This window comes from Dama dama, chromosome 10, assembly GCF_033118175.1.
Source record: "Dama dama isolate Ldn47 chromosome 10, ASM3311817v1, whole genome shotgun sequence".
In the NCBI taxonomy this organism is placed as follows: Eukaryota; Metazoa; Chordata; class Mammalia; order Artiodactyla; family Cervidae; genus Dama; species Dama dama.
Genome location: NC_083690.1, coordinates 33,537,043 through 33,552,350, shown reverse-complemented (window position 1 = coordinate 33,552,350; position 15,308 = coordinate 33,537,043). Strand labels below are relative to the sequence as shown.

The window sequence follows — 15,308 nt, the reverse complement described above, 5'->3', positions numbered from 1 at the left end:
AGGAGCCTAGCAGTGTCAGGAAGGAGGTGCCCGACACACAGCCTGCCAAGAAGCCTGGTGGGCTGAGCCATGCAGGCTAGCAGGGAGCGTGGCCTTCCTCCCCCGTGTCTGGGGCTCACCAGGACTTGGGGGTTGCTAGCTGGGGACAGTGACCACAATTCACAGCACAGGAGACCAGCTCTGTCCTAGGCATCTCTGAGCCCGGACCCGAGTGTGTTCGTCCCTCCCCCTGCAAGCCTGGAGGTAGAGTGAGGGCACCTGTGGTTCGAGTTCAACCTCCCAGGTATTGGGTCCCTCCTTGGCCTTCATCCCACAAGGCCGTCCCTCATTTTTCCTCCAAGTACACAGAGTCAGTTGGAGGAAATCAAGCCAGGGACTTGGAGAGTCCCTGCAAGGAGATCCAATCAGTCCATCCTAAAGGAAATCAACCTGAATATTCATTGGAAGGACTGATGCTGAAGCTGAAGCTCCAATACTTTGGCCACCTGATGCAAAGAACTGACTCATTGGAAAAGACCCTGATGCTGGGAAAGATTGAAGGCAGGAGGAGAAGGGGACGACAGAGGATGAGATGGTTGGATGGCATCACCGACTCAATGGACATGAGTTTGCACAAACTGGGAGATAATGAAGGACAGAGGAGCCTGGCAGGCTACAATCTGTGGGGTTGCAAAGGGTCAGACACAACTGAGCTCGCACACGCACACACACACACACTCACAAAACATTTGTTGAGCACTCATGGAGCGCCTGGAGCCCCGACGTGTGCCGAGCGGGCTGAGTCCCACAGGGCCGTGGGGGGCACGGCCTGTCACCCCCTCTGAGAAGCCCTCCATGATCCCCGGCTGGGTTGGGGGGTCCCCCCTCCCCGCCCCGTGCTTCCACCAGGCTCTCACTGACAGTTCTCAAGCCTGGTGGGTCACCCAGTGTTCTTAACTGTCGCCTGCCTCATCTGGGACTGTTTTCTGTGCTCTGACGCAAGGTCAGTACTGCATCCCCGTGGAGCCGTGCTTGTGAAATATTTGTCCAAGACAAATATTGTTTCAGGACAGTGAGCAGAAATGCTGAGAGGTGACACGACCCACCGTGACTGAACCAACACAAGCCTAGGTTTTCGACTCCAAGTTCATTGCCCTCCCGGAGCCTGGCGTGGCCTCTCCCCCAGGGCGAGGGCAGTGTGAAGCTCAGGGCTGCCCTTTGCCGCTCTCCATCCACTGGGAGCAGAGCGGCAGGCATCTGCAGGGGAAGGTGGGGTGGGTGAGTGAGTCCCCCGCTCCCAGACACACCCACGTGCCCAGGTGACAGTCACATCCAGCAGCCACGAGAACCTGAGCTTGCGGGCTTGTCTTTGAGGTGCTGTTGACTTCTTTTTGTTAGCTTGTTATTTATGGCTGCATTGAGCCTTTGTAGCCGTTCGCAGGCTTTCTTGAGTTGCAGCGAGCTCACAGGCTTTCTCGAGTTGCAGTGAGCGGGGACGACCTAGCTGCAGTGCCAGGCTTCTCATTGTCGCGGCCTCTCTCGGGCTTCAGTAGTGCTGGAGCACCAGCTTAGCTGCCCCGCAGCATGTGGGACCTTCCCCGACCAGGGATCGAACCCACATCCCCTCCATTGGCAGGTGGATTCTTCACCACTGGACCACCAGGGAAGTCCGCTGTCCACTTCCTTTTAATCCAGAAGACTTTGTCATGTGCCGACTGAGTCCCGGCCCTGCCCTGGGCTTCACAGTAGACAGAGGCATGCAACTGTGAGCTGATAGAACAAGAGATTTAGAGGAAACACCTTAAAGATCAACTCTTCTTTCTAGAGATGGGAAAGTGAAAATTCAGGAAACCCAGTGTGCCTGGTAGAGAGAAAGACCCAGACTTCCGGGTCAAATAGGGTATTCCTGGCCCTACGAGGCTGTGTGACCTTGGGCAGGTTAATTAACCTCTCTGAACCTTTGTGTTCTGGACTGTGGTGAGCAACGGCCATGACCATGTCTGGGAAAGCTGCTGGCAGTGTCTGGTGCACATTGGGTGGATCCAGGTTGATCTCTCCCTGGCCTCTGTGGCGCTGCCCTGTCCAAGCAGAGTCCCGGAGCCATCCCTGGTGGCAGGGGAATAGCTGGATAGAAAGTGTCTTCCACCTCCCCGCAGGCTCGAGGTGGCCCTGGGGCAAAGGACTCTGTCCTAGTTGTCTGCTGACATGGAGGAGGGTCAGGTTGATGCTGGCCACCTCTGGGGCCCTGAAGACCATGGGGAAGGGCTGTGATGGGGTGTGTGGGAAGGTGGGAGGGCTCCAGGGTGCCGAGTTCGGGGTCTCGGTGTGGCCAGGTGCAGCCATCACTCCCCGAGATGGGGACACAGGAGGAAGATGCTATCTGGTATGCCTGACGCTAGCAGTGCCCCATGGCACCCGGCTGGCTGGTTGGCCGTGCTTGAAGAGAGAGAGACCCCGGAACTGTTGAGATTCGGAGATCTGGATGCTAGAATCAGGAGCGTGGGCATAAACTGGACCAGACAGGGCTCTGGGGTTGGGGGGGGGGGCGGGGCAGGGACTGGGAGGGCAGCGGGTTACGGAGGAGGGGTGCCAGGCGGTGTGGGAAGCTCTCTGCCCTGCAGGGCTGGGCGGGTGAGGCCCCTCCCTGGCAGTGGCTGGGGGGAAGGCTGGGCCTCGTGCCCGGGGTGTGAGGTGCAGGCGGGGGCAGCAGACAGTCTGAGTGGCACAGAGCCCTGGGCCTCCCAAATGGAACTGAGTTCTGTGAGATTTTTCCAGATTAGAATAGGAGTTGTTTTTCTCCGCCGACCCATTCTGTCTGCTCTGCCCCTCACCTCCCAGGCCCTGACTCCCTGCCGGCTTCCAGCTCCCCGCCCCCGCCCCCGAGGCCCAGCCCGCATGGTGAACTGTGCCAAGGTGCCCCAGGGCTCTTCCTGGAACGCCCGCTCCTGGGACACATGCCCACAGCCGCTCTGCCGGGACCTCTACGCCGTCCACGCCCTGCTTCTCCCCGGCCCAGCACAGGCCTGTCTCTGGGGGCTCCACTGACCCCAGCTGCTCTTCCAGGCCAAGAAGAGGGCTGACGCAGGGGGGCACAGGGTCCGGGCAGAAGGTTCCCCCCCAGGGCCCCCCTGGACACTGACCAGGAAACGTGTGCAACCCCAAAACCTGCCTGGTCGCAAGCTTTGGGCTCTGGGTCTGCGAGGCAGCCAGGTGACTTCCTGCAAGCCCAGCTCAGTCAGGCTGGCACAAGCCCCCCCACCTCTCCGCCCGCCCCCCGACCCATCCCCATCCCTTCCCCCCGGCCCCGCCCTGTGCTTCAGCTGGCGACCAGCACACCGTGACCTTTCACCTTTCAATGCCTGCGCAGGGGCTGATCCTACACCTGGGGTGTCTTTCTCCACCCCCACTCCATCCTGCCTTCCAAGAGACCCCACCTTGAACATCCTGCTCTCCCAGGGGGCCTCCCCAGATGTGTACAAGCAGCATGGGCACCCTGATTCATGCCCCCCCTCCCATCTCCTCGGGGGTGTCCCCGGTCACACTTCTGGGTGGGCACGCGGCCTAGTTGTCACCCCCGCTAGGCTGCGAATCCCTGGGAGGGGGCTCCTGGCCTCCTTCTCCTCGGGGCGCTCCGTGCCTGATACAGGGCCTGCGCTGGGGAAGCTGTTCAGAGAATGCGGGATGGCTGGATGAATGTATGGACAGATGGGTGGTTGGATGTACGGACAGATGGGTGGTTGGATGTACGGACAGGATGGGTGGATGGACGTACGGACAGATGGGTGGATGGATGTACGGACAGACGGCTGAGGCCAGCAACAGGCTGCAGGGGAGCGGGCGGGCCCTGGAGAGCCCGTGCCAGCAGGTGGGGGTCTGGGCCGCCACGTGGGAGAAGGAGCAGGTCCCAGGGCCGAGCCCATGGGGACCCTCACGCCCCCTTGCCTTCCTCTCGTAGACGAAGATGATGCCAACAGGCTCGGGGAGAAGGTGATCCTCCGGGAGCAGGTGAAGGAGCTCTTCAACGAGAAATACGGTCAGTGCATAGTGAGGGAGGGAGGGCAGGGTTGGGGGCAGCCTTCCTTGGGGGTCCCCCCTCCTCTGCAGCCAGCCTGGCCTCCAGTTGTCCCCAGCTGGCCTGTCTGCTCCCTGGGGACATAGTTGCACTGTGACTGATGAGAGCTGACTCCTCATTCTCCGCCCGACCAAGAAAGCCTGGGGGAAAGGAAACAGTCGGCGGTACGCACAGCTGGGACAGTGGTCAGCATCTCTGCCCCTCTAGGGCTGGGCCGTGTGGCAGAGGCCGTGGCCCACGGTCAAGTGCCTGTTCACACAGACGCTTGTCTGCCCAGCACACACTCAGCCCTGAGAATCTAGAGGAAGGAGTCTGATCCCACCATCAGGGGGGCTCAATGTGGGGAGGGAACTAACCACGGAATAGATGCAAAGTGCCAAGTCCCCTGCAGAAGGCATCCGGGTGCCAGGGAAGAGCCCAGGATGGTACAGTTGATAATACAGCCACCGCCAATGGAGCAGTTTCTAGATTACTTCGTGTCAGGCAGCACTAGGTGCTCTGTATACGTTTTTTCCCCCCAGCACTTTTTTATTTTGCAAAACTGAAACTCACACGCATTGAATAACAGCTCACTGTTTCCCCCTCCTACTTTGTTTCTATGAATTTGACTCCTCTCATACCTCATGTAAGTGAAAAGATACAGTGTTTGAGGTTCATCCATGTTGTAGCTTATGTCAGAATGTCCTTCCTCTTAAAGGTTGAATAAGATTCCCTAGTATGTGTTTTAGGTTTTGTTTGTCCATTCATCCACTGAAAGACGCCTGCTGCTCGCACCCCTTGCCTCATGTGCGGCTCTGAATACATTTTGTTTGTGATGAATTTAGTAGTATTATCTACTTTGTATTGTAGTTGAGAGTTAGAAGGCTGTTTTTTTTTTTTTTTTTTAATTTCAGAGAGTGACAAAAGAAAACAGGAAAATGTAGAAATGTAATGAGGAGGCAGGGGTAATGGGAGCATAGCCATGGCTGAATCAGTGAACAAGAAAGCTCCTTGGAAGAAGGGATGTTTGAGCAGGAACTTGCATGTCAGGGGGGACAGAGGGAAGCTTGCCAGGCATAGGGAACAGCTCAGTGACTGCAGAGCAGTGAGAAGGCAGGTGGGCTAGGAGTGGGAAGGTGCAGGGGGAGAGGTTCTCGATGAGTGCAGAGAGGGAGGCAGGCCAGGACTTGGGGTTTCGTTTTGAAAGTAACAGGAAGCGACTCTGCTGTGTGGTTTGTTGTGTCTTTTTCACTTTTTATTTTGAAATCAGTTTTCAAAGCAGAGAGAATGACTCAGTGACCCACCGTGTAACCCACAGACCTGGCTTCTGTGCTTATCGACATTTAGCCAATCTTAATTCTAAAACCAATCCATTGGGCTTCCCAGGTGGCGCTAGTGGTAAAGAACCCACCTGCCAATGCAGGAGACTTAGGTTCACTCCCTGGGTTGGGAAGATCCCCTGGTGGAGGGCATGGCAACCCACTCCAGTATTCTTGCCTAGAGAATCCCATGGACAGAATTCCATAGGCATGGTTTGAGAGCTTTAGTACTTTAAAACAAACCTAAGACATCCCGTCATTTCGTCCATAAATACCTACGTAAGGACCTTTATTTTTTCTAACACAACAGGAGTAGATTTTACATCTATATATGTTTTTTTTTGGCCTTGCGGGATCTCAGTTCCCCAACCAGGATCAAACCCATGCCCCCTGTAGTGGAAGCAAGCAGTCCTAACTACTGGACCTCCAGGGAATTCCTTGGACTTTTTTTTTTTAATTTATTGACGTGTAGTTGATTTACAATGTTGTATTAATTTCTGCTGTACATCAAGGTGACTCAGTTTTATAAATATATATATATATTCTTTTTCATATTCTTTTCCATTCTGGTTTATCACAGGATATTAAATAGTTTCCTGTGCTATGCAGTGGGACCTTGGTGTTTATCCATCCTGTATATAATAGTTCGTACCTGCTAATCCCAAACTCCCAATACTTCCCTCCTCATCCCCCACCCCTGGATTTTTAGTTTTGCTAATTGGATTAAAAAAAAAAACAAACCAGTGGTATGTGCGTTGACTTACAAACTCCCTGGGGTGCTGTGGCTACCTAGGGAGGCCATGCTGGGTCCCAGCCCTTCCCCAGAGAGCTTGCCTTGGACCAGGGAATCCTCCCTCACCCTGACCCCCTGTGCGCTCTAGGTGAGGCCCTGGGCCTGAACCGGCCCGTGCTGGTCCCTTACAAACTGATCCGGGACAGCCCAGACGCCGTTGAGGTCACGGGCCTGCCCGACGACATCCCTTTCCGGAACCCCAACACATATGACATCCACCGGCTGGAGAAGATCCTGAAGGCCCGCGAGCATGTCCGAATGGTCATCATCAACCAGCTCCAGTGAGTGCCCCCGGCACCTGCTGCAGGGGGTTTGGGGTGGGTGCTGTCTGGAGCTGGGAGGGGAACCCCCAGAGCCGGCCCAGCCAGCAGCGGAAACAGAGAGAAACGTCGAGAAAAGGAGAGAGAGGAAACTCTCGCTTGCACAGAATCCAGTAGACAGCCTAGCTGTCTTTCATCTTTTTTTTTTTTTTAATGTGGACCAATTTTAAAGTCTTTATTGAATTTGTTACAGTATTATTTCTGTTTTTTGTTTTGGTTTTTTGGCCTCGAGGTGTTTGGGATCTTAACTCCCTTGACAAGGGCTTGAACCCACACCTGTTGCACTGGAAGGCCACGTCCTAACCACTGGGCTGCCAGGGAAGTCCCAGCAGTCTCCTCTTAAAGATGAGGAAGCAGATATCCAGAGTGAGAAAGGGACAGTGTAAGTCACAGTGGGTCAGCCGGGCTCCAGACCCAGACGTCTTAGTCGGTGCAGGCTGCTGTAACAGAATACCATGGACCAGGTGGCTTAAACAACAGAACTTTATTTCTCACTATTATGGAGGCTGAGAAGTGCAAGATCATGGTGTCGGCAGATTTGATGTCTGGTGAGGCTCTTCCTGGTTCACAAGTGAGCATCTTCTCACTGGGTCCTCACAGGGTGGAAGGGATGAGGGAGCAATCTGGGGCCTCTTATATAAGGACGCTAATTCTGTTCATGAGGGCTCTGCCCTCCGTACCTAATCACTTCTCAAAGGTCCCACCAATAAATATCATCACACTGGGGATTAGGTTTTTTTCAACATTTGAATTCTTCGGGGACAGGAGCACTTAGGCTATAGTGCCAGATGTCCTCATTCTAACCCCTTTCAACTGAAACACATGGCCTCAGCATTCATAGGTATTTATTTTTTCAATTTTAATTAAATTTGATTTTTTTTTTTTTACTATACCACTCATTTTTACCTGTTTTACTGTATTTAGAAAATAACAATAATTCAGTACCCCCAAGCCTAGAGATAGCCACTGTCTGTATTTTACTGTATATCCCTATATATTTTTTTAAACACAATAGTTTATTTGATTATTTTGGGGGTTTAAAAACAATACACACAGCAAACATGGAAAATACAAAAAGGTAGAAAGAAGGAAGATAACCCATAATCCTCCTATTTAGAGTTAACACTGGTGGTGCATTTCTTTGACTTTCTCTTCTACCCATATTTTCTTTTCAATTTTACACTCCATGTTTTTGAGGGTTTTTTATTTTAAATTATTTATTTATTTATTCACGCATTCATTTATTTTGGCTATGCTGGGTCTTCATTGCAGCTCCAGGGCTCAGTAGCTGAAGTGCTTGTGCTTAGTTTCGGCACATGGGATCTAGTTCCCCGACCAGAGATCAAACCCACACTGCCTGCAGTGGAAGCTCAGAGTCTCAGCCTTCCTGGCGGTTCAGTGATTAGGATTCAGCGTTTTCACTGTGGTGGCCTGGGTTTGATCCCTGCTCAGGGAACTAAGATTCCACAAGCCATACGTATTGTGGCTTTTTTATTTAAAAAATACAGCTATTGTACTTTTTTTTTTTTGGTGCAGCCAAAAAAATTTTTTTAATAAAATGATATAAAGTAAAATAAAATAATTGCATGTGTCAAAAAAATTGTATTATTCAATTGATCTGAGTTGTCCAACTACAGAAATAGCGAGATGCCAGAGGATTGTTTGGACTTGTGATACTTTAAAGATGCAGTAAAAGATCTATTGATTTGGGGGGAGAAATCATATTATTCAGTGAAAGTGAAAGTCGCTCAGTCACGTCCGACTCTTTGTGACCCCATGGACTATATAGTCCATGGAATTCTCTAGGCCAGAATACTGGCGTGGGTAGCCTTCCCCTTCTCCAGGGGATCTTCCCAACCCAGGGATAGAACCCAGGTCTCCTGCATTGCAGGCAGATTCTTTACCAGCTGAGCCACAAGTGAAGCCCCACATTATTCAGCGGGGTCTCAAATGAAAAGTAGAGGTTTCCCTCCCTGCCCATGTATGTTCACCCCCTGAAGTAACTTCTGGAAAATAGGAGAAAATGCCCACCCACCCCCAATAGATGTACCTACCAGAGAGAAGACGTTCTGGGGTTTTCCTTCCATGTTTCCACTTTTCTTTTTTCTTTTAATGCCTATTATATACATATATTTATATAAATATGTATTATATAAGTGTATATTAATATATATTATATTAATTATATTAATATATAATATATATAATATTATATATAATATTAAACATATAATAAATAGATATTATATATAAATATGTATATATAAGTTCAGTTCAGTTCAGTCGCTCAGTCTTGTCCGACTCTTTGCAACCCCCCTGGCAGCACGCCAGGCCTCCCTGTCCATCACCAACTCCCGGAGTTCACTCAAACTCATGTCCATCGAGTCGGTGATGCCATCCAACCATCTCATCCTCTGTCGTCCCCTTCTCCTCCTGCCCCCAATCCCTCCCAGCATCAGGGCCTTTTCCAATGAGTCAACTCCTCGCATGAGGTGGCCAAAGTATTGGAGTTTCAGCTTCAGCATCAGTCCTTCCAATGAACACCCAGGACTGATCTCCTTTAGGATGGACTGGTTGGATCTCCTTGCAGTCCAAGGGACTCAAGAGTCTTCTCCAACACTGCAGTTCAAAAGCATCAATTTTTCGGTGTTCAGCTTTCCTCACAGTCCAACTCTCACATCCATACATGACCACTGGAAAAACCATAGCCTTGACTATATTACATCTAATTTGAGGGGGGTTCTTATAATAATGCTGCAAGTAAAATAATCATTAAAATAAAAAGTAAAAGACATATTAGGGCTTCCCTGGTGGCTCAGTGGTAAAAAAAACCGCCTGCCAACCCAGGAGACAAGAGTTCGATCCCTGATCCAGGAAGATCCCACATGCCGCGTGTCAACTAAGCCCATGCACCACAGCTGCTAAGCTTGTGCTCTAGAGCCTGGGAGCCACAAGTACTGAAGCCCGCGTGCCCTAGAGCCTGTGCTTTGAAACAAGAGAAGCCACCACAATGAGAAGCCCTGGAACTGCAACCTGAGAGCAGCCCCCACTCGCCGCAACCAGAGAAAGCCCGGTAGCAACCAAGACCCAGCACAGCCAAAACTAAATAAATAAAAATAAACATTAAAAAAAAAAAAGATATATTTAAAAAATAGTACTGTCTCATATATCCATTTACATAAATGTAGGCACACACTTAGGATCACTTGGTCAGACAACAGCCCCGCTTTCAGAGGAAACCAGTCCGAGGGGCGACCTGCCTGGCTTGGCCCTGACGGTGCCAGGCTCACCGTCATCCGCCTGCTCTGGGCGGGGACGCTGACCACTTTCATCCGGGTCTTTCCTGGCTAACGTTCTGACATTCTGGCAGCCTCTTCATCTCACAGTGTCACCCACATTCAGGGAGCAGGTGAGGAGGAGAAGGAGGGGCAACCTGGTGTTCTGACTGCCACCTCATTTCTCTCTTTTTCAGACCTTTTGCAGAAATCTGCAGTGACGCCAAGGTGCCAGGTAAGTCAGAGGCTGAAGAGGCCACCCCTCTGCTTCTCGGGGACCAGAGTCTAGGGACACATCTGGGCCAGAGGGCACGCGATAGAGGAAAGTGTAGTCCTCCTGCCTGGAACCTCCCCAGGGAGCCTGAGACCTCCCTCCGCAAGGCCAGTATCCCCAGAAGGTCCCAGGAAGCCTGCAGCTGTCCTTCGGAGAGGCCCTGCCATGGAGAGCTGAGCCTGGCAGATCAGCTAGAGAGAAGGAGGGACAGGCAGGAGCCAGCAGGAGGGGGCGTCAGGTAGGATGGGGGAAGCCACCTGGGGAGGGGAGAGGGGGTGACCTATGCCCTGCAGGGGTGAGGCAGGTGGGCGCTGCCCAGGACTGGCTAGGCCCCTGGACTCTGCCTGCATTTTCAGGGAGACACCTGCACTTAGACCTTGGTCTTCTAGAACCTTTTGGGGTCCTGGAACCTGGGAAACTCTGGGATTCTGATCAAGCAGGTGTGTCAGAGGACTCAAGAGGCTGGAGCCCCGGGGATTGGGAGGTGCACCTCTGATTAAGAAACACGGATTTACAGGAATTCCCAGTCCAGCGGTCAGGACTTGGCACTCTCACTACTGTGGGTCTGGGTTCAATCCCTGGTTGGGGAACTAAGATCTCAGAGGCCACATGGCATGGCCAAAAAAAAAAAAACCAAAACACTGATCTAGTCCCACCTCTCATGGTACAGCTGGGAAACTGAGGCCCAGGGAGGGGAAGGGACTTATCAAGGCCACACAGTGAGCTAGGGCCTCCTCGAGCCTGGTGTGCTGACCATCCATCTGAACCACAGGCCACCGTGGACTGTAGGCCGCAGCGTGGCTGTTCAGTGGGGACAGTGACAGGATTCAGCGAGGCTACCCCACCCCAGCCTGAGACTTGAGGCCCTAACTCCAAATGGTCAGGGTTCCCCCGGAATGCCACAGCCTTCTAGCATGTGCCGATGCCAAGGGCATGGCATGGGATAGGGAGGTGACTAGGTTTGGGAGCTGCTCCCAAGTCAGAGGCGAACACGGCAGAAGGCCCCATGGAGGCCTCCGGGAGGAGAGTTTGGAACACATTATCAGAGACTTACAGGCTTCCCTGGTGGCTCAGACTGTAAAAAATCTACCCGCCAATGCAGGAGACCTGGGTTCGATCTCTGGGCCTGGAAGATCCCCTGGAGAAGGTTATGGCTACCCATTTCAGTATTCTTGCCCATGGAGAATCCCCATGGACAGAGGAGCCTGGTGGGCTATAGTCCATGGGGTCGCAAAGAATCAGACACAACTAAGCAACTGACACTTTCACTTTATCGAAGACATATCCACTACCCCCAACCATGGCCATCTTTAAGGTCTTTAAGTGACCCCCACGGTGGCCACAGCCCGCGGCGAGCACCTCTGAGTTGTCTGCATGTGGAGCCTCCTTCAAAAATCCCTCCTCCCTGGCTCACAGGCTGGGCTCCTTCTGCCTCCATAGTCTTCTGTGTCCCGGGATCTCCACTCATACCACATCCAGACCCCAGCCTCTGGCTTTGCTTCACCAGCTAGACAGTTGCCCACCCAGGCCCAGCATGCCCTCATCTGTGTCATTAAGACCTTCCGATGGGCTGTGTCAATAAGCTGTATCCAGTCAGTTAAGCCCAATCTCCACTTACGCAGCACACAGCGGCAGATTTTTGGGGGGAGCCACACCGTGCAGGGAGATCTTAGTTCCCTGACCAGGGGTGGAACTTGCAGCTCCTGCAGTGGGAGTGTAGAGTCCTAACACTGGACCACCAGGGAAGTTTCCAGTACACAGCCGCAAATCTTTTTGCTAAGTCTTTCATAATCACATGAATTGGATTCAGTAACAGCACAACCCCTGCTGGTCCTGCTCTGTGCTGGGCTTTATACTGGGCTCCTTCATACTTTTTAGTCTCCTTTGAGTCTCATATCATACACTTTTCCCCTTTTGGCTCAGAGAGGTTCATCATTTTCCCAGGGTCACACAGCTAGTAAGTGGCAGCCGTGGAGTTTGAACTTCAGGCTTCTGGCTCTAAACCAGGCTTTCTTTCCATTGGGAAAGAAAGGTCACCAGTGCCTGTGACCTGTCGTTTGTCACAGCACTGTCAGATCTGGGTCATCACACATCGGCGGTAACAGTAGCAACCTTACTGGTAGCAGTTCTCAGTTGCTGAGTATTTACTGGAGACCAGTTACATCATCTCATGAGACACTCCCAGCAAACCTGCAGAATCTCACTCACGTTTTACCTGTGACAAAATGAAGGTGCAGGGCGATTAAGTGGCTCTCCTTGAGACCCAAGGCTGTATGCCTCTGAGTCTGGGAGTTCGGGGGAGCCTGGGACCTGGGACTCTACCTGGTCCAGGGAGGGTATAAGGAAACCCTGGGCCTGCGCTGGGCCTGCTGGGGAAGCCTCCCTGGAGGAGGAGGCTATAGTGTCAGCAAAGCAATAAGTGAGCGGGAGGAGGAGGGTGGGCAAGTCGGGCAGGGGGGCTGCTCAGGGAAGGCAGCTGTGGAGATGGGCCTCAGCCGCTGGGGGATCAGGAGCCTTGAGTGCTGAGAAGGGGACTTCAAACCTGTGAACAAGGCCTTCTCCAAGGGGTGTCAGGAAGCCGAGACACAGTGGCCCTGGCACCTGGCATCAGCAATCCTTTCTCCCACCAGCCAAAGACAGCAGCATTCCCAAGCGCAAGAGAAAGCGGGTCTCCGAAGGGAACTCCGTCTCCTCCTCCTCCTCATCTTCCTCGTCCTCATCCTCGAACCCGGAGTCGGTAGCATCCACCAACCAGATCTCACTCGTGGTAAAGTTGCGCAGAACAGGACCTGACCGCTCTTCCCTCTGGCTTTCAGCCGGCACTCGGGCAGGGTCGTCTACGCTGGGGCATGGGTCCGGGGTGCGGGGAGACACCGGGCCCTGAGCAGGGTCTGCAGACACATCTGCCTGCTCCACCTGTGAGCTAGTCTACCCCACCTCTCATCAGGCGCTCACAGGCACCCCGGGGAAGGAGTTCACAGGCCCACTACGCAGATGGGCAAGCTGAGGCCTCAGAGTGGGAAGGGACCTGACACCTCCTCCCACTCGATAGGACCCTGAGCAGACTCCCGGTTGTTCCCAGGGCAGTCAGATGCTAGACTAATCTCTGTGCTCACATCACATGCTCTGAGCCACAGGACTGCGAGGCGTGGGTGTTACCCACAATACACAGACAAGGAAAACTGGGGTCAGGGGCCCATTAACTCTGCGGCCTCACGCTGGTCAGTGGTGGACGGACACCCCACCTCCAGAGCACCACCTGCTCTGCCACGTGACTGGTTTCTTCAGCCACATGGCTCCTCTCGAGGGGAAAGCCTCATTAAAGGCACAATTCAAGCGTTCTTTCTGATTTCAAAATATTAGCTTTGAAATCCTGGGTCCGAATGGGTAGAATATTGGAAGCCAGTTGAAAACGACTTTAGAGTTTGTTTATGCTTGGACCTCTTCCCGAAAAGCACAGAAGTTCAGGCTTTGCCTCTGTTCCTGCCAGGGTGCTCACAGAGGGTCCCTCAACCCTCCCACCACCCAGAGAGACAGGAAGGCTTGCTCTAGAGCCTGAGGCCTGGAGGGGGCTGAGTTTATGGGGCTCAGGCCACCTGTTCTGAGCAATCCCCAATTTCTTCCCCACATGTCTGCCCACACGGTTGGTCCCTGGGGCACAGGTGGGAACAGGTCAGAAAGCTCCAGCCCTGGCCCCACGGTCACTGGTGAACCATGAGACCTTAGGTCACACCCCCCTCTCTTGGCCTCCCACAGCCTCAAAATAAAAAACATCTGAAGAAGTCCTTCACAAAGCGTCCCAGGGGGCTCTCGGAGTCACCTGGAGTCCTAACCCAGGCTGTCTGTCCCCCCTCTCTCTAGCAATGGCCAATGTACATGGTGGACTATGCCGGCCTGAACGTGCAACTCCCGGGACCTCTGAATTACTAGACCTCAGTGCTGAATCAGGACCTCACTCAGAAAGACTAAAGGAAATGTAATTTATGTACAAAGTGTATATTCGGATATGTATCGATGCCTTTTAGTTTTTCCAATGATTTTTACACTATATTCCTGCCACCAAGGCCTTTTTAAATAAGTAAAAAAAAAAAAGAAAAAAAAGCATTGCCTCTGTTCCTAACTGTTGCTTGTTCTCTTTTGGAATTTGTGGCTGCAGCTGCCGTCCCTGGAATGAGGTCAGGAAGTTTGGCTCAGCTGGCCTGCCCAGGCCTTCCGTCTTTGCCAAGAACAGAGGCCACGGCCCTGACCACAGGGCCCTGGGTACAGGCTTCATTCATTTTGTTGCTGCTGGGGTCACATGACCTCAGAATGCAGAACCAGAAGAAGGTGAAGTGCAGGGCCGAGCCTGTGTGGTGGGGGGTCGTCTTGTCCTGGCCCCAATAACAGGTACAGTCAAGAAGGTAGATATGATAAGCAGGCATGGAATCTCCATAGCTGGAGGGAAGACATCTTGGAGACGGGGTCTTTGGAACAAGCCTGAAGAGGTGACACGGGTTTTGTTTTTTGTTTTTTGGCTACGCTGTGTGGCATGTGGGATCTTAGTTCCTGGCCCAGGGATTGAACCTGCACCCCTTGCTTTGAAAGCATGCAGTTTCAACCACAGGCTGCCAGGGAAGTCCCTGAGGTGGCTTTTTGCTACTGTGTGTACATGCTCTGTCTCTCAGTTGTATCCAACTCTTTTTGATCCCATGGGCTGTAGCTCACCAGGCTCCTCTGTCCATGGAATTTTCCAGGCAAGAATACTGGAGTGGGTTGCCATTTCCTATTCCAAGGGAACCCTCCAACTTAAGGATCGAACCCACGTCTTCTGCATTTGCAGGCAGATTCTTTACAGCTGAACCACCTGGGGAGCCCCAGGTTTTTGCTAGAGCTCAGGGTATTTAGGCAGAGTGGTGGGTCACAGCTACCGGTCAGAAAGACCAGTTTGGTGACAGGTGGAAAGGTGAAGGAAGTGATGAGACTGGACTTCAGAAAGACAAGTCAAAAGGGTCTGGCAGTCATTCAGGCTTGCCATACTGGCCGCTCCTTCAGTCCTGATGGGGAAGCCGGGGAAGGACAGGACGCGGAAGCACACATCAAGGTGCCTTTACCTAGCACAGACTCAAGAAACGGTCCTTGAACACGCCGTTGTTCAGTTGCTCAGTCGTGTCCAACTCTGCGACCCCACAGACTGCAGCACACCAGGCTTCTCAGTCCTTCACTGTCTCCCAGAGCTTCCTCAAGCTCACGTCCATTGAGTCAGTGATGCCGTCCAACCACCTCAACCTCGGTCGTCCTCTTCTCCTCCTGCCTTCTAT

General features: G+C 52.7%; 1 protein-coding gene across 5 annotated transcripts in view; it reads left to right on the top strand.

Moving 5' to 3' along the window:
* Positions 1-14,094, top strand: part of GTF2IRD1 (GTF2I repeat domain containing 1) — a 116,036-nt gene extending 101,942 nt beyond the window's left edge. For 4 of the 5 annotated variants that reach the window (XM_061153392.1, XM_061153393.1, XM_061153394.1 and 1 more), the window contains 5 exons: positions 3,935-4,012; positions 6,231-6,423; positions 9,935-9,972; positions 12,642-12,778; positions 13,873-14,094. In XM_061153392.1, coding sequence (XP_061009375.1) covers positions 3,935-4,012; positions 6,231-6,423; positions 9,935-9,972; positions 12,642-12,778; positions 13,873-13,941 — 515 coding nt within the window. In that variant the 3' untranslated portion in view covers positions 13,942-14,094. Of the gene's footprint in view, positions 1-2,817; positions 3,265-3,934; positions 4,013-6,230; positions 6,424-9,934; positions 9,973-12,641; positions 12,779-13,872 lie in introns of those variants that run through there. The other variant, XM_061153395.1, reaches the window with a different exon arrangement.
* Positions 14,095-15,308: the final 1,214 nt, after the last annotated feature.